The 19,620-nt window shown below is 42.1% G+C and overlaps 1 protein-coding gene across 7 annotated transcripts in view; it reads right to left on the bottom strand.

Moving 5' to 3' along the window:
• Positions 1-19,150, bottom strand: part of PLEKHH1 (pleckstrin homology, MyTH4 and FERM domain containing H1) — a 54,548-nt gene extending 35,398 nt beyond the window's left edge. The window contains exons 1-6 of one of the 7 annotated variants that reach the window (XM_051791370.1): positions 18,859-19,150; positions 15,984-17,076; positions 15,671-15,866; positions 10,565-10,740; positions 4,849-4,911; positions 2,014-2,163 (exon numbers count right to left, since the gene is read on the bottom strand). In XM_051791370.1, coding sequence (XP_051647330.1) covers positions 2,014-2,163; positions 4,849-4,911; positions 10,565-10,690 — 339 coding nt within the window. In that variant the 5' untranslated portion in view covers positions 10,691-10,740; positions 15,671-15,866; positions 15,984-17,076; positions 18,859-19,150. Of the gene's footprint in view, positions 1-2,013; positions 2,164-4,848; positions 4,912-10,564; positions 10,741-10,828; positions 11,009-11,592; positions 11,783-11,969; positions 13,861-15,670; positions 15,867-15,983; positions 17,077-18,858 lie in introns of those variants that run through there. The other 6 variants (XM_051791372.1, XM_051791371.1, XM_051791369.1 and 3 more) reach the window with 6 other exon arrangements.
• Between the last annotated feature and the right edge of the window lie 470 nt (positions 19,151-19,620).

Here is a 19,620-nt window from a genome sequence, read left to right on the forward strand (position 1 = left end):
GGAGCAAGGGAGGGAGGGAGGAAGAATATATGCTACATGGCACATTCAGCTCTGGTTTCTCCAATTAATGGGCAAAGACTTTCGGAAGCACTTGGTGGTTTCCCTGCTAGATTGTCTTTTCCTGATGTGAAAAAATACTGATAATTATGATAATAAAATGTCAGTGCGTCCCCCCACTTTAAGTTTTTCAAACTGATGAATACCATATAAATACACAGTAGACTGTGCAAAATTCCCCACATCTTCACATCACTTTTAATCACTACATGCTATTTATCACCACAACTGCACATTTAAATGTTCCTATTCAAGTATGTTTGCTGACTTTAAAACAGGCCTTAGCAACATTGTAGGTAGCAGTAACATTTGTAGTTGAGCATAATGAAATAAAAGCAATCAAATAACATGCTTTAAGAAGAGGATTTATTTAGCTTTTTTCCCTTTTATATGACTCCTAATCATCAGATCTCAACCTCTGCTGGAGTCAGAATACTAGATGTGCCTACAGGTCTGAAATGACCTGGCACATATAGTAGACCTACCATCTCTGAATATCCGTCATACGCGAAATGGCTTTGAATTCCTAATGACCTGGACTAGTCTCAAATCAGGGTCTAAGAGGTAAAAGATTCAGAATATTACTATGCTACATGGCAAAGTGCAATGCCAAGATTTTATTTAGGGTCCTAAAGTAGAATAGCAGTATGACACCATCATTGTCATCAAGCTTAGTAAGCCCTGCTTCTAAGCAGAACCAATTCACTTAGGCACAGCACCCATAGCAGCTTTTGTGCTTTAAGATCCAAAGGCAATTAGAGATTCTTTGTGTCCCACACTATTGTGTGGTCCAGACATGACCTCAGTGTTCTCTTAATAACACTCTGAACTCCACAGCTTTTCCCATCCTAGTGAAAACAAATAGGATGCCTTACAGGGATCCTTAGTGACCTTCTAGCATTGCCACCATCTCATCCCATTCTGAAACTAAACCAGTGACTCTGACAAAGAGTGTTTCTTCTCTGGAATTGTCAAGCTTTGGCTTTCATTTCTAGAATCTCATTTTGCCTCTTGCTGCTGGGTCAGGAAGATTTCTACTAACAGGCCTTGAAATAGGTGTCAATTAGTTAAATGTAACTCAAATCGATGTTTTTTTGTCTGGTTTAAAATTCTACTGAGCTATTTCTATTTAAAAGTAATTTACTTAGCAACATATAGGAATACCTCATTCCTCATGTTATACAAACCACAGGGGAAACCTTTACCAGAGCCAAAAGAGAAGCCCTGCTGTAGAACTAGCTCCTTCCTTCGACCAACTGAAAATGGAAGAGACTAAGAAGTATCCCTATTGGGAAACAGCTGCTCTTTCACAATGAAGACATCTGACGAGAGATCACAGAATCAACTAGGTTGGAAAAGACCTCTGAGACCATCGAGTCCAACCTTTGACCCAACACTACCTTGTCTACTAGACCATGGCAAAAAGTGCGACATCCAGTCTCTTCTTAAATGTCTCCAGGGACAGTGACTCCATGACCTCCCTGGGCAGCCCATTCCAATGCCCAATCACTCTCTCAAAAGAACTTCTTCCAAGATGAACTATGTTAAAGGATTGCTGAAGACTGGGAAAAGACCCTTCTCAAGAAGCAGCATAAACAGAGTCAGAGATGGGCTACATAATGATTTTGTAAAGCAATCTGTATGCTAGGAAGCCAGAGAAACACTGACCAGATGGTAGCATTACAATTTAGGGTCTCAACACTAACATAAGGAAGCCCTTTAAACACATTGACCGATCCCCTATAATGAAGAGAGATGGACTACTGAAGCAGAGTGGATGTTCTGTGTGAAAAGGAAGAGAGGATCCCGTACTCAGCAGGTATCACTTTAGAGCTCATCTGAATGCAACTGAGAGGCTAACGTGCAAAAAGATATAATCCATACCTTTGAACCACACATTACAGAATCTCTCTAACTCATGAAAGCTGCAGGTCTCCCTGTAGAAAATATCCCTACCTGTTTTGCTAGCTGTGTCTCCAATCTGCTGATCAGATCCTCTTTTCCTTGCACTGTGCCCATCAGGTCTTGGTATTTCCTGTATAGGGTGCTGTCTGATTCACAAATCTTCACATTGGCTAGTTTTATCTTCTCTTCCATAACTCTGACCTATAATAATAATCAGAAGGAGATTAAAAAAAACAAACAAAACAACAAAAAACAAACCAATGTGTTTCAACAAACCAAAAGTGTTTCAGCAACTCCTGTCTTTCTGACAAGTGTTTTCTCCAGACCTACTAAGGAGTTACCATGTTAGATATTTCAGAAGATTTGCCTATCTTTGAGCTCCTGCCAGTGCCAACACTTTTTCATCTCAGCGAGAGAAACACCATTGTAATGCTCCTTCACTACAAAGTTTCAATGCACTAAAATCTAGCTGCTGTTGAAGCATTTCAGGTTTTCAGAAAGTTTTTAAAATCTCTTTGCTTTCTTCAAAACCTATGTCTCTCAGTAATGTCATTTCATTTTACTGTTACTTCATTCTATTGCAAAGGACTAAAAGACTTTATTTATAAAGATGAAATGAATCCCCTTAACTCAAATGTGCTAATTGCAGAATTTGATGATGGGAAAATATCTGGTTCCAACACCAGCTTCTTCCCAAAGAAGCTAAATCTGTAAAGAAACCAACTCCAGATACCATTAATTTAGCATGAATTTAAAACCAGAAAGACAAAACGCAGGCAGCAATCTGAGCACGTCTCTGCAAGAGAGTTACTCATGCTCTGCTGAGCAGTCTACACTTCATACTTGCAGAAGCTGTGTTTTGTCCTCCTGTCTGCCTGTATTAGGCAGAGAAATTTACTGCCTCTTCCTCATATTGAATCAGAAAGGTAGGTGCCCAACATCTGAGCCAGAAAACTAAGCCTGCTGAGTCGGATGTGTTTTCATTAGAGTTTAGGGTGACTACAGTAAAAAGAAGTGGCCCCTCCTTTCTGTCTGATGCCCAAATGCTGACTCTGTACTAGAGGCTCAGCAAGGGGACTGCAAACATGTGATTTCCTTAATTGAGGTTGGCAGCTACAGGGAGTCCATTGAATTAATAAATCCAACCTCCCAGACTCCTGAAGAGAAAGATAACAAGGGATTTTGCACTTGATGTGGAGCCCTCTCATTTGTCAGCTGCTTCTCATTCATGGTGAATGTACTCATTAGTGAAAGGGAATGGTCCTGCTCTTATGCTGTCACTTCTTCAGGCTGTCAGGCAGCAATGAAGTATTTCTCTAGGAACACTTATCTCTGGATGTGGATAAGGCTGCTGTAAAGGCAAACATTGAGGGTTGCTAGTCTTTAGGACCTGCCAACATATGGCTACAGAACTGCTGGTGGCAGGTGAGTGAAGGCAACCCTCATTTCTGCAGGTGGCAGGTGAGTGAAGGCAACCCTCATTTCTGCTACACCTTCCCAGACAAGTTCTCCCTTTCTTGCCCATTCTTGGACCTGGATTTGACTTGCTCTCCATCTTCTCCCTTGCTGTCATTGCATCTTACCATATCATGGACACTGTACTCCTATCATTCAAGTGTCTGCTAGTATGAAACCTTCTTCACTGGCCTGTGGTAATAATTGTATTTCCTGCTAGTGCTGTCACAGCTGTCATTTTTGCCTGCATTATGTTACCTTTGCTTATCTTGGTTGGGTGTGAACTTACTGATACCACTCTCAAGAATAATTCTTGTTCTTGGTTGGCAGTTGCTGATCTAGCATAGAAGCCAACAGTGTGGTATCTAGACATAGCATCTTTCCTATAATTAAAATGGTCATTAAAAAAATCTTGATGTCAATATCAAACTGGCATGAAAAAGTATGTTTTGCAGACAGAATACCTTTCCCAGTACTTCAAGTTCTTGATTCCTAGGCAATATGTTTCCCAGTGCTTATAACACTGCCTATTCAGTCCTTCACTACTGAAGTCATCTTTGACAGCCATTCTCAGCCATCCTGTGCAGCTTTTAGTTCTGTGTTTCAATCTCTGACTCAGTGCTCAGTCCTGCAGCCTTGTCCAGCTGGAGGGAGCTGCTTCACTTCAAACCTTCTCTTCAGCAGTGTTCTGCAGTGATGCAAGAGCCCAGACCACTTAGCCATTCTTGGCTCTTTTGTTTCTATAATACTCCTTACAGTACAACAGTCTGCTTCCCAAAGGTCCTTTGTTCTTTATAGCCTGTTCACAAGATGAAGTCTCGCTGTCTCTCCCCTTCTCCATTATTCAAGAAGCATAGAAGGACTAGCTTAGACAACATGCCTAATTTTGTAGATGGTTCCAGTAACAGGCAATGAATCCAACTCACTGTTTTTCTCCGTGGGCTCCTAAGCCAGAGCAGTAATTAACTATAAAGAATGTCCAAAACAAGTGATAAGGGTGTGTCTGCAAAACCTACTTCTTTCATAGAACCTTCTCTACTTATAGACAAGTCCTTACCAGTACTCTTAAGTATTTGTTTTCTGAGGACCTGCCAGGTAGCTCTATCTTTGTGCTTTAATCCTGAGATACAACATCCCCTTCCTTTTCCATAACCAAGCACGCCTATCACAGACTAGGGGGTAAAGGCTGTGATGCTGAGAGGCAGATCTAAGGTGCTACTTTTCACTTAGGGTTCAACATATTCAGGCACCTGGTCACAGCTAAGGCTCAAAGACTGGCAAGTAGACCAGAAAATCCATTCACTACTGTAAATCAGTGTTTCCCTAGCAGGGCATAGCACAGCAGAGTGCTGTCTGCATGCCAGGCCGGAAGGAACTTAGAGGAAGTTACTGGTGGATTTGTACCAAAGCAACCATAAAAAAATCTCTTACCTGTTTCTCTGCCTCTTCAGCTCTTTGCTCTGCTTCTATCACTCTCTGCTCCAATTCCTGCATCTTCAGAGCCAGAAAAGAAGATGGAAGAGGGGGAGAGAAAAAAATAAATTAACATCACCTGAAAATTCACCTGTTTTACTCAGAAATCTCCCATTTCTTGTGCAAATCTACAGATTTTCTTTGGCATCTTTTGGGTTAACTGGACAGCTCTGACCAGGGGAAAAAAAAAAAAGCCTTTGATCTTTCCCAGTCTTCTACCCTACTTTGAATTTACCGGAACTGTTGTCTCATTAGTGAACTTCATCATTCATTACATGGGTCAAAGGAATAGTCCCAAAGTCTTGACCTCATCTCTACAATTTACACACCATGGGCTGTCCCTGCAAGAAGCCTGTCTACAGTGCACCATTATTCCCTGATTTTATTTTAGCTAAGATTCATTCACAATGGTAAATAAAAATTAATACATCTTGGAAAGCTCACGGCAGGTTCTCTATGATGCCACATTATGACATATGAATATTTTGCATTGCCTTTAAAAGCATCATAGGCTCATAACTCATAAGATTAACAATGATGTTAACTTTCCTATGCTTCTTTGCACTTTAAACAGCTTTGCAAACTGACAATTCAGTGATTTGACATCTGAGCATTGGTGCTATTGAAGTCAAAAGACACTGAATAGAATTTTATCCTAAATGTACATAAACCACTTCACTCTCATGAACTGTAGATACCCCCCATACCTGGGGTTCCTCTAATAATTTACCACTAGAGCCAATGTTTTGAGGTTTTCTTGGGGTTTTTTTTAAGCAACCTACTATCAGATTCGGTGCTTTCAAGGTCATCTTTCATGATCTGCCCAGCTTCGACAGATCTCAGATTTAAGCCCAGTATTATGAAATCAGTGACACTAAGTACCATCCACTAAGGTGCAAAATTTGAAGAAGGCTTCATGGAGTTTCCAGCACCTACTCGTGTTTTACTACAGAAAGAATGACACAGAAGCACCTTCAGAAGATTAAAAGAATCAAGCTTCAAGAAGAAAACTAACTATAAAGGGAACTGAGCTCTTTTTTTCTCCAATGCATTTTACGGTTCTTGATAATGCACTGGAGTCAAGTATTCAGGTTGGTCACTAAAAGGACCAAACCAGTACTTCTGAAAATGAGACTTGTTGATCACCCAGAATGGATGTGGCAGCATTCCTGCCTTTCCATCTCCCTTTTTCAGACAGCAACAAGACAATTCTTCTTTCCATTTGCACCCATTGATCATAAGAGCAGACTGACACCTATCAACAAACATACCAGAAAGGTACATATATGCAGACATCTCAGTGGTCATGTAACTAAAAAAGCAATGACAAATTCAAACCATGAAGATCAGAAAGTGACACATTTAGCACGATACCTCTCAGGTTTACTTTTTTAGTAGAGCAATTAAGGATATCACAGTCTATGTAGCTTAATATCCAAATTAAGGATGCTTGCTTGGCAGAGGATCAGAGAGATGCCACAGAACATTGCACAGACAACGCCGCTCTAACCAAAGACTATTAGAGTCTTGGAGGAGACTGAGCTCAAGGCAACCTAACACTCAGAGCAGTGGTCTGTGCTACAACACGAGTATGTGTCCCTTAGGAACAGTGATGTACCCATGCATTTATCTGTTAGTCTCTGGGTAGTCATCACCACAGACAGGTAGCAGCAAAATATATTGGCAAAAGACAGATGCCAACATAACTATTATGGAGACATAATACACTTTATGAAACAAAGGCTGTTTAAGACAGTAGCTTCAGAATCAATGATCTCCATTAGTTTTCTGATTAATTAACAGGGTCTACATTCACAGCACAGACGGAACTCTCAGCCTTTTTCCAAAGGTGGGCAATCTCCATGGAAGACTCAGGTTATTTTAAGACAGCACTGTTCTGACTGAAAAACTCATTGTTGTCCCAGCCTCATGACAGTTTGCTTTCCATTGCTAGCAGTTCTAGATCCTGATCAGGATAGAGAATGTATGTTGGGACCATCCCTGATCACTAAAAAGTTCTTTTGCAACCAGGATGACTTGGCTACGTTCCAGTCAAATCAATTACTTTTGTCACCCTAATTCTCTCTGTAGCCTTAAATGAACTTGTACTTTTGTTAACTTCCTGTACTACATTGTTGGGTCATCCTACTACTACAAACTGTGTTTCTCATGTACACAAAATTATTATTTTGCTCATCCCCAATGTCAGCGGTCTTACTGGAGCACATTCAGATTTAATACACCCATGCTTGTAAGGCTCCTTCAAATCCCTCAATGAATTAATAATAATGCTTGGTACTTACATGGGTCCTTTCATTCAAAATGCTTTATAATTTGACAAATGCTACTAAGCAAGGTGACCCAGGTCTTATAAAAAACTTAGTGACCAAGCCCAATTCATTAAACTCTTCTCCCAAACATCAGCCCAGACAGTCTGTATGGGAGAAACAGGACTAGTTGAATAGCCATGCTTGCATGACACAAAAGAGCCTTCTTCCAAATGTTCATTGCTTATTGAAGTAAGATAGAAGCAGGTTAAATGTTACCCAGATGGCCCTTCTAAAAGCTGCAAAAGATCCTCCAATCAACCATTCACAGAGGCTTTCCCTCTCCTGATGGCTCAGAAGAGGCTACATAAAATTGAGTGAAAAAAATTCCTGCATGTCTCAGCTTCCTTTTCCTCCTGTTGTTCTGTTCCAGTGCTCACTCCTAACCAGGCCAACTTGCTGCCAAGGCAACGATCTACTATGCCACTCACCAACAGAGGAGTATCCCTTTTCAGTGTGTGTGTATGAGACAGTCAGAGTGAAAACAACTGCCAGTTTCCAAGGGGAATAGATCCCTGCTAATGTCCACAACAAGGTAGGACCCAGGGGCCTTGTGCCCTATGGGGGTCCAGCAGGATGGCAGGGCTCTGTCAGGGAGACCAGGGGCTGGGGTCTTTCTGCCATACTGACCAACAGCCAGGCTCTGCCCAGCTTGGGCAGCTCTGCTCGATAGCTGAGACCAGGCTATCAACGTGGAAGTTCACACCATGTGAACTAGGGCACTGGCAGTTAAACCACTGGGTTTTAAATTCCTCATGTTCTGAACTGCGATCTAGATTATTCAATCTAAGAGGATTTTAAAAATCTCAAGTACTTAAACTGTTGGAACACATTGTACTACCAATGCCAGGCGTGAGTGGTAGGGGTTTTTTTTGAGTTAAAATAGTAAAACTTGTCTTTAAGTAATAAAATTAGTTACAAAGAATAATTTAAAATGTGGGGGATCAGGTTTCCAAGCCTTTCAATCAGTAACTTCCAAACTCTTGAGACAACCTGGCTGGTGAGCAAGTATCACACCACTGTTAACATTGTTCTTCACTTTCACCATCTAAATCACTTTTTTAAAAAATAATTTTCCTGTTGCTACAAACCATATTGGGAGGATCTCAGGACAATGTTCACCACAGGTTGGCAACACAGATTCAAACTGTGCCCACTACATACTTTTCCAAAGTCATCCCCCCACACTACCTCAAAAAACCTTTTCTGAAATGCAGTACTCTCAAATAAGTCTGAATCTCTTGATTCTCTCAGATAGAACAGTGAGAAAAAAAGATTAAAAATCACAGTTGCTATAAAAATCTGTGATAAAAATCCCTGAAGCTGGCATCACTATCGTAAACCATGTACCTCCTTCAGTTTTGCATCACTGGCCTCCTGAGCGGGAGAAGGATGCAGCACAGATACAAGCCCCTGTTGCTGTGAGTGCTGGGGAGCCCTGTGGTGACTGAGAAGGGAAGGAGGATCTCTGAGCAAGTTGTTACAGACCACTTGGGAACCTGAGGCAGAGGACACTTCCCAACAACAGTGTTCAGCATGAGCACTGTGGGCGGAGCAACTGCTCTGGTGCCTTGAGTCCACGTGCAGCAGGAGGGCCTGCTGGAGCTGCCCCACAGTGTCCGAGGCTCTCCCCTTCCCACATGACATTCAGTGAACTGCAAGCCTGCTAGCTCTTTGAACCTTCAAGTAAGCCTACAACAGTTCTGTACAGGTAGTTATAGAATAACCTGATCACTGAACCAAGCTACTCCTTAATTTTAACAAAGAGAACATCGCTTTGACTGAGAGGCTGGATTAATGGCAGTCAGGTCCCTTCCTTGAGGAGCCCCCTGAAGAAGATGAAAATTTCATTCTCTGCCATGGAGCCCCTCCCTAAAGAAATAGTCAAAAGATATCTAGCAAGTCTGTTCTCCAGAAAGAAAGTCTTCTACGTAGGTTTGTTTTGTGTGTGGGTAGTCAGAAAGCTTCTCAAAACAGATATTAAGAAAGCACAAGGACACAGATTCCATAACACACCAAATGAATACTGATTCTCTTTACCAGACCTGGGCCACATCTATAAATTATTTTTTTAATGTGCCTTTATCTAAATGGACTTTACAACTACTTTCAGTGTTTTTCAAGGTAAGTAATCACCAAGGTCCACCTCAGAAGCTACCTTGAAGAGATGAAAAGGGTGATTAAAATTGCATAATTTATTAAAATATGATGGTTAGAATGAATGTCTCATACACTATACGGCATTACTAAAAATGTAATTACAGTGAAAGCAAGGATGAAAATTACTCCACTCTGAAGTAGCTGACATTTTGATGTTTTTACATCCAAAATCAACAAACAAGAATATACACACAGAACTTACGTAATACAAAATAGGGCAAAAGTGAGTTCAAAACGAATCTGTCATCAGGTACAGTAAACTGCAGCTAGTTGTACAGATTTTAATATCATTAGTAAACTGTGACTGAAAGAATCTGTTCTCACTTTCCAACAGTAAATATTTGAGCAATATCTGAGCAATCTTGGACTGGACTGTAATAATGTAAGCCACATTTAGGAAAAAAAAGAAGGAACCCCACAGCAACATACAAACTTGGATTTTATACAAATTTAGTGAAAAAGCTTTAATTCAAATTGAAAAACAACTCAATCTAAGGTAAAGAAAAAACACAAAACATTCACACCATGATGAAAACAAACAAAAGAGAAAACTCCAACAAAACCCTCAAATCTTGCCAGTCCTCTCCCCTAGGATGTAAACAAATTCACTGAGTACACTTGAAAGAGATTAGTAGGAGATGCCTCTAAAACCACAGATGCTAAGCAAGTTTCTAATATTAAGATCTCGAAATATCTGGCCCTGCTCCTCAGCATCCCCAGAATGTTTTGACTGGATATAAAATGTTATTCTAACACTATGGCAATACATGTACCTTTGTCTAGTTTTTTAACATTATAGCATAATTTGCACTCCTATAAGCTTTTCTGTTGCCAGCCAAGTCCCAATACTGATGTTCTAACCCACAGCATCCATCTTTGCTCTGCAGCTGCCTCAGTCACTTTAGATATCCAGAATCTTGCTGATATACTGTTTTCCACCAGAGTCCAAATACTTGGTGATTTTGCAGTAAACAAGGCCAAATTCTTATTTTCACTAATGCCACCTTCACCACTCAGACAGGCACGTCTCTGCATCTTGAGTAATAAGCAGAGTGCAAAAACGTACTGTAATCAAGAAAGAAAACGTTACTGCAAGTAACAGTTGTGTTGGATAGCTCAGCACTTACAGACTTTTTGCTTTCATGTCATAACTTATTGCAAAGTAGAAGTCATCACCACTGCCTCACCTTCTCAGCTAACAGCTCTCGGATCTTGCTTGCCTGCAAGCGGAATTTGAAGAGCTGGGACTCCAACGCAAGGCATCGCTTTTGCCAGTCCATACAGCTGCCATTTTCTAGTGTGAGTTCTGCCATTGTGAAGTTAATCACCCATTTAGGACGTCATCTGAGGTGCTCCAAAAAACCTACAATATAGAAAGGAAAAAAAAAATATGTATTTTAGAAAGACAAACTTATCACCCTCTGTGTCTAGTCTTCCTTGGTCCATCTTACAGAACTGGTAACAAAGGTCATTTCTTCCCCAAGCAGAAGATGAAGTGGTACTATCCTGAGTTATCGATATTGCCCTCTGCCAGAGGTTACTCTTAATGGATAAACTTTTACCTGTAGAGTGAGTAAATAATTTACTAATGCATCATACTGTATATTCCAGAAACAGCCTTACTGCTACCCTTACAGTCTTGTTCAGCTTCTACCCAGACATTAGTAGCTTTACTTCTGGCTTCTTTGTACCAGTATGGTACCTTTGTTCTGTTCCCTACACTTCTCTTGCAGTTGTCTGAGAACAAACACCATGTCTGTGGTACTCCTGTTGGCTCTGAAACCACACTGACTTTCAAGTAGAATTCCTTCTGCTATAGCGGGTATTAGTCTGTTCAAGAGTATTCTTGCCAGGATTTTGCCAGCAATGGAGAGCAGAGTAATACTACAGTAATTTGAGCAATCTGATTTAATTCCTTTCTTCTTATACAAGGTGATGATGACTGCATCACGTAGGTCTGATGGTAGTTCGCCTAGTTCCCAACAGCGCACCACAAACTCGCAAAATTTGGTGTGGAGTGCAAGGCCCCCATGTTTCCAGACTTCGGGTGGAATAATAAGGCATTTGTGAACAAAAAGGTTTTTAAGATCAACTCAGTGTGTGTAGTCCAGCAGCCAGCTGTATTATTCTACAATAATGAATGTTTACATAGCCAGAACAGCTATTAGCTCAACTTCATCAAAACAATTAAATCCTTGTTAAAGGAGCTTCTCACCTGCTCATAGACAAACTTGCAAGTCCCAGGCTGTGACAGACCAAGGAACAGACCAAGACTTGAGAGAGAGCAATGAAGTCACTCAGCTTCATTGTCTTTACATCTGCCTTTGCAGAGTGGAAAAGTTTAAGATGTCCCTCTAGTTGTACCCACTTGTCGTTTGCTCCTAAGACTTGAGATTCAAGTTACCCTGAGAATATATAATAGTGTGAGTATACATAACACAGGAAGCCACTCTATTCAGCTATATCTCTGATGTTCCAAGTTAAGGAAGACACATTTTATACCCTTTAGCTACAAACACTACCTGCAAGTTATTTTATGGACAGGTTGCTTTGTTCAGTAATAGAAAGTTTCCCAGACAGCAAGTTGCCTACCTTTCCAATGAATTATGGAACACTATTCCAGGTCAGAAGGCAGGTTTAAGTAAAACAAGGCAAAGGCACACTCATGTGTCCAGCACTGCATCACTGAAAACATTCTGCAATGGGAAAGAAAACCACTATTCTACAAGCAGCACACTTACAGTTTTACAGAAACAAAGGCCATCCTTTTCCACAGCCCGTCCAGCACATTGACCTAATCTCTAGCCCTAGCTCCTTGCCATGCATTTAACCAGGTTACCTTTGGTACACATCACAACACTGTCTGGTTTCCCTCTAAGGTATTGCTATCAATAGTCTTTCCCAAGCCAAAAGAGGGCATTAAGTCATGGAAGGATGCTACATCACCATAAGTTTGTTTACAGCTAACTCTGTTTTGTACATAACAATTCAGCTCTCAAATGAAATTTTGTTCTCTTTCATACAAGTATAAAGAGATTTTAGTCTTTATTCATAAAGTTTAAGTTCAAAAAGGACATACAAATGAATGGGATGAACTGTAAGGGCACAAAGCAAAATGAAACTGATGTACCACACAGCTTATGCCAGAGCAAAAGTAATTTTCCCATATAGTCCATAACTTTTGGTTGAACTAAAATATCCTATTCTGAATAGGAAGTCTAAGACTGGGATAGATATCCTGAATAATTACACCTCATTCCTTATCACTATGGACAACTGCATCATATAATCCCTTTCATAAATGAACACTCTCTACCCTGGAACTGTGTATGCAGTTTTGCTCCCACTGTTCCTGTTGTTCTAGAACCTCACCCCTCTAACGAGCTGCCTTCCAGTTACCAGCATAAATATAATCATAATCAGCCTGTATCTGTTAATTCCTGTAGATTAGTGCCCTTCAGCTTAGTTAGTTTTTTCCCCTTCCTCATATTTACCCCTTGATGTGTTTGTAGATATCAAAAGCTTCCCATTAGAGACCTGATTTTGCAAGGCTAGAGATAAGGGGCTCCTCTAGTCTCCTAAGAAAAGCTCACCACTCTCGCTCTGCATCTGTTCCAGCTTCAGACCACATCATATAAAAGGGCCAGGTTTTATCTTTCTCCCTCCCCTTCACAGTCATGGGTGACCACAACTGCATCTGAAAGGCAGCATGCACCCACACCAAAGCCTTGTGTAAAGGCATTTAGCACTTTCCACCATATTATACTGGTGGTCGACATTCACAGACAAATTGACACAACTGGAGCAGAAGACTCTCAGCTGGCTTTTCCTTTGCAAATGCCAGACTTCAGAGTGCAGGAGGGTAATTACAATGGCACTAGAACAGATTAATAAAGCTCATGTCTGAGTCAGATCTCCAAAAGATCGATATTCTCTGTACTACTGGCCATTGTGGTATCACACAACAGGACAAGAGACAATGGGCAGAAACTGATGCACAGGAAGTTCCAGATAGACATGAGGAAAAATTTCTTTACTGTGTGGAGTCTCCCCCACTGGAGATATTGAAGAACCATCTGGATGCAACCCTGTGTAATGTGCTATAGAATGACCTCGCTTGAGCAGGGAGATCAGACCAGATGACCCACTGTGGTCCCTTCCAACCTTATCAACTCTGATCGCAAAATTCAACAGGCCCATGGTTACCCTGTGATTGATTAGTATAACCATATCTTTTCCTCCTCTGCTGATTTTAAAGAGTGCTCTTCCGGGTTTTATGCCCACTTTATTACTACTTCTAACGCACAATTTTACTTTGAGTCATTAGATTAATCCCCTCTGTCAGTGAACTCTTCTAGTAAAATACCTACCATCTAATAGACCCTTCTTCACCACTGTGTTGTCACATTCTCTTTTCTCATTTGTCTATCTTACCATTCTTCTATTAATCCCCATCTCCTCCACTTAAGCTAATAACTTCCCCATGTGTCATCATACCAAATTATTTCTGAAGGCTAGAGACTAGAATTACAGCTTTTCCCCTCTAGCAAAAACCTTATGCTTTTTCAGAGAAAGATTTTGTATCACAATGTCTGATACTTACTCCTAAATTATAACTTTATTTACAAAATTTATTCTGAAATTTCTTTTACTGTTAAAATACATTGTTCCTGCTCCCCCATTCTCCTGAATGTAAGCAGTTTGCCTCACTCTCTGAATTACAGTATCAACTTTATTTTGATAGACTGACTTTAAATCCTTTCTATTGGATCTGCCATTTCACATGCCTTTTTTCATAGTTCTTAACAGTCTTTATTCACTACATTCTTTGATTCCCCTGCCTTCCCAGATACTGGTCCTTTTCATATCTGATAAAGAATTTATATGGTTATCTAAACCATATTTATATATTTATGGTTATACATTCATATAAAATTGATTCTTTTTTCCCCTAGACATATGAATAAGTTGGGAGTCAGATATTTTCAAATGCAGTACTCTTACTTTAGGAACTTGGAAAATAGGAAGCAGACATTTTTTTCAAACAAGCTGAGATTTTCAAAACTTAATTCTTAAATGCATACAGCTGCTTCTTAAAGAGCAACTTGATTTTCAGTTCTAAGCATCAAACATATTAAACTGCCAGTGAAGATAATGGGAGCTACGAAGTCCTTAGAACTCACTGGGGGGGGAAACGACTGAGCCAAGTGCTAAATGCAGTCAAAACTATAAGTCTCATGCATATATCTGTCTGTTTCGACCAACATCAGAGACAGTTCTGACACTAAAAGTAATATACAAAATAAATATTTACTTGGAGTGCCCATATCCAGTTGTAATTCTGATGAAGCTAAAATTTATAACAAGATGTCACATGGTTGTTTTTTGGGGTTTTGAGGTTTTTCTGAGCTTTGGGTTTTTTTATTTGTTTGTTTTTAGACCAGGATCAAGTGATTTCCCAGATGTAGGTGGATCCAGACTAGAATTCACAACACTTCAGAGACTTTGTATATTTCCATCTGAAATGCCCTTTAAGAATAAAAGCAATTAATCAACATGAAGACTTTCAGTTGCAGATATAAATGCAAGTAAAGTGTTTGCACTTTGTTCATTCAGTGCAAACAAAGAAGACAAGTGAAACACTATTTCCATATTTCAAATGTCTCCTCAGCTCAGCAATCAGTTTATCCAGGCTGTCATAGGGGATTCAGTCAGCACAGGAGGACTGCAGTTCTGAGCACCTGCCAGTAATATGCACCAGACCCTGCCTGAACACCAGACCTGAATACTGGTCTAACTTTTAGCTACCATCTTACTATAAAAGAATCAGTAGAAATGTGATAAATGTAACACATGAAGGGAGAGAGGTTTCCTCCCGTGTCACTGCATCAGCACCAAAGGGGTCAGCAGTATGGGCAAAACTCAGTGGAGAAGTCCCGTACTATTAATCAACTCCCTGTCCACAGCCACCTCATTTTCCACTTCATAACCAGTTTCACCCCCCAGCTTTTTAGCCCTGAGGCCATTGGAATTGTTCAGCCACACAGTCATTTCCCGTTCAGGAATGCGGCCTGGGATGTGCAGAGCATGGAGGGGTAAAAAAAAAAAAATAACACAAAAAGCCGTGAGAAGGCCAGGGCTTGTCACGAGCCGGGGAGTGGAGAGCGGGGAATAATTTCCCCTCTACATTAGTGCAGGTGGCTTGGCTACTAAGAGTGCCAGGAGGCAGGAACAGGGGCTCCCAGTTGTGCCATTTTACCTGCGGAGGTCTTGCCCCGTACACCGAACCTTACCAGAAAGGCAGAAGAAACCGCAGGACTCATACACATTTACACTTGGGCTGCGTTTTCCCCCTCGTGTGGCCATTCCTCCCCCCATCTCTTCCACGCCTCTTCAGGGCCAAAGTCCCAGACCCGAAGGCAAACCTCGGTTAACAGAGATGACACAACATCACCTCCAGAACGCTCCCGCCAGTCCCCTTACCATCACCTTCGAAGAAAGACAAGAAGGGGAAGAAAGGCTGTGACAGCCAGCCCCGCACAGACCGGCCCTCCAGAGCACTCGGCCGCCCCCTCCCCGCCCGGGGCGCCCCCCGCCCGCTCTCACCTTGGCCGGCGCGGGGTCCGTGCCGGCGGGCAGGGCGCTGGCGGGCGCAGCCGGCGCCTCCCGGGGCTCCCGGCCCGCGGGGCTGGCCCTGGGCGCGGCGGCTGCGCGGCGCAGGGCGGCAGGCAGGTGCCCGGCACGACTCCTGTCCCATTCAGCACTTTGCCATTCCCTCCTTGGTTTCCCTCGAACGGGAGAGCCCGGCTCAAATATCAGAGCCGGCCCTCCCGAGGAGCGCAGGAACTGACATCACCCGCCCCGGGCTTTTAACCCCTTCTCGGGCTCGGCGGTGAGGCAGGTGGGGCGGGCGGCGCCGGGTGCCGGGGCAGCCCGGCCCAGAGGAGAAGAGCGGCAGCCACGCTCTGCCGCGGGCGGAGACATCCTCCTCTCCGCCCACCCTGCACCCTCAGGGGCTGCCACCGAGTCTCCGGAGATCCCCTTTGCAGTTACCTTCCAGCCCTCGGAGCCGATGTTCCCAAACAGACCGCCAGAGTTGTGGTGTTTTTTCGTGGAGCGGCCGGGCAGGCAGCTGGCATCCACAGCAGCACGCTGCCCTCACCGTCCGCTGCAGCCGTGAGGGGCTGGTGGCTCGTTCCAGGCTCCAGCCGAAGCTCCCTTCACTGCTTGTAGGCAGTCCCAGGGCATGAGGCTGGTGCCGGGATAGAGATTAAAATCTAAGTAATGTAATGACGCCTCTCCTGACCAGAGGACACCATCCTGCCCCACGTACTTGTGCCATCTCCCATATGAAATGGCTCAAACGAACAGGTCCAGGGCCACAAGCATTTCTAATGATAGCTGCCAGCACACAGAACATTTTATTCAGTCATCAGGCCACCACGTATAGAGCTACTTCACATGCAGCAATCCCTTACATGAATACACAGTGACTTACCAGAATTTATATTACGTGTGCTATACAAAGACCTGGTAATCTCGCTGCCTGTTGGGGAAGGGCTGCACCAGAATGATGATGTCTTGAACGATTATGAGAGATCCATGAATGCTCTGAAACTGTACCTCGGCTCCTGTTGAGAGCTCAAGCAAATGAGCTCTCGCAAAACAAGGCAGGCTGAAATAAACAGGCTTCAACAACCTGTGGAGGAAGAGGCAGGAGAACTGAACAAAAGTATCTCCTAGTACAGTAAGCAACACTATTCACTAGTCCTGGTTAAACAAGATCATAATTGTTCTGTTTATTAAACTTGCATTGTAAATTCTTTCCTCGTGTTGATGTCTCAGCAGAGAAACAGTGGGTATCAAATCACTTACTGTGTGCACAAATGAAAAGATTGAAGTGAATAAATGGTTAAAATATAAAAATATAACTAAAAACATAAGGTCAAGATTTGGACACTGGAGTGAATAAAGGCAGACTCTGAAATCTACACCTCATTATCCAAATAAATAGTCAGATTTCCAAAGACTCTGAGGACGCTGCAGTTTCCTAAAGATGGTTTCGGTTTAGATTTCTCATCAATTTCCAGTTTCATGGGAATTTGGTTGAATGAAGTTGCCTGTTCCTTTCTAGCTAAAAGACAAAGCATACATTATAGAGCTGGTTCAGGCATAGAGCAGGATAGCACTACAAAGAGGTGGCTGGAGAGCCAAATGGAGACAGGCAAAGAACTGAAAAGAAATAGGCATCTGGTGAGGAGATCTCTCATTTGGCCAGCTGAGCAAGGACAGGCAGGAATATAGCCAGAGATGGAGCTGGCTGTTGGGACAGTATCACCCAAAGAGATTTCTCTGTCAATTCCCAGTAGAAGGGACTCCAGTTGCCTACAGTCTGTGTGTTGAGTGTGAGCCTGTATCAATCATTATTCCCAGTTATCAAAGAATTGTAATAAATAACCAGAAGCAGCACAAATTGTATCTCCCTTTAGGTATTTCAGAGGGCAAAAGCTAACTTCACCCTTTACAGAATCCCCTCCTGAATTGAGGCTGACCAAAGACAAAGTGGGAAAAGCAACTATTCCCTTCATGTTCCCCATCCTATTCCTGCTCCTTTCAGCCACAGCATGCAAACACAGTACTTCTTAATCTGAATTTTATGAGGTATTTTTATTCTTCCTTTAAAGGCACTGGTCAAGTTCTCTCATTTGCACCAGCAAAGCCAACCAGATCATATCACTTACTGAAATGTCAATCTGGCCTTGTGTTTTTCCCAGGCAATGAAGCTTGACTGCCAGGACATTCCTCAGCCACTGAACTTTATACAAAGTACCTCCCCAAGAATTGCCTGCACACACACCTTGCTTTAACCCCTGGAGGCCCAGAACCACATCGGCACTCACACAACCTGCTGCTGTGTATTTAATGCAATTATTCTTCAAAGCCGTGCCTCCTTATGTCTTCTGTTGCTTCTGTTAAAGTATTTTTAAAAATTATTATTAAAAAAATAAAATTGTGGCTTCCATTAAACAATGCAAATAGAAAAGTAGTTTGGAGTTCAGATGGAGAAGGTTGTAAGAAGAGCAAGTAGTATCTCATTGTTCCCAAGTGATTTCCCTCGGCAGTTATCTTTAATATGGCTGCTCAAGCACTGTATATCAGGTCTTTCCAATTTGCAGACAAATCATTCAGCAAAAAATAAAATTTACTATAAACAGCAAATATCTTACTAACAAAACAAATTCACTGGCAGATCCAAGAGAACTAGTACTGTTAGACTATCATTATCACAACTCAAGCACAGGCTGCTCTGTTAAGAGGACCATATCCAAGATACCGAAATAGAAGGACAAAGAGATAAATGAGAACGAGATGTCAGAAGATGAGAGCAGAAGAAACTCTTTCTCTTAGTAAGCAAAATTGTCACAGTTCTGCAGGTGGGAGAGAGCATTGCGTTCCAGACACAGCACTGCTGAAAACTTACCAACGGGGCAAGGACACCAGCCAGACCAAAAGTCCATGCGTCAGAGCTCCACAGAAGGCTCAATCCTATGTGGGAAAAAACTTGCACAAAAACAAGACAGGACCTTGAAACATGTGTTTGAGGTACTTATCTCTCTCCACCGGCAACTTAGGCTTCATACTAGTTCTCTGAATTCCACTGATGTTACAAGCTTCAAGATGCTGAAAATAGCCTTTGTGCCTAATTCCTTTACTCTCTTTCTCCTGGGCTTGCAGTGTGCTGACAGACAGAACACAGACTTGCAACCCCCTGCCTTGCTTCCCTTCTAATCAGCAATGACAAGCTCAAGCAGCAGAAAAATAAGAGACTGGCAGCTGTGGATCACCTCACTGCAAACTAGTTGCTCGTGGGAGGACCCAGTGGGAGGGCCAGGAAACCATTGCCCTCAGGTACTTTGTCAGCTGGTTTTGATTGCATTATGGTCATCTTGTCACACTTCACACACAAAGACACTTATGTCTACTATTCAAGCCAGAATTTGAGCAAGAGCATATGTTTTATATATACAGTCTTGACTGGCACGGAGCAAAACAATGGAAAATTCCCATTTTCCTTAGGGAGTCATCCCAGGGGCAACTTCAGTGTTATTCTCAGTATTAATAGCTCTCTCCTTGCTTCATCTCTGGATTTCTCCAGTTTCGGCTTCCACATACCAGATTTCATTATGTCTTTTCCTGATAGAATAAGAAGCCATCAACTATCATTAAAGCAGCCTGTGATAAA

Source organism: Manacus candei, unplaced genomic scaffold (genome assembly GCF_025592945.1).
Source record: "Manacus candei isolate 608988 ecotype Guabito, Panama unplaced genomic scaffold, ASM2559294v1 h1tg000033l, whole genome shotgun sequence".
Taxonomy (NCBI): Eukaryota; Metazoa; Chordata; class Aves; order Passeriformes; family Pipridae; genus Manacus; species Manacus candei.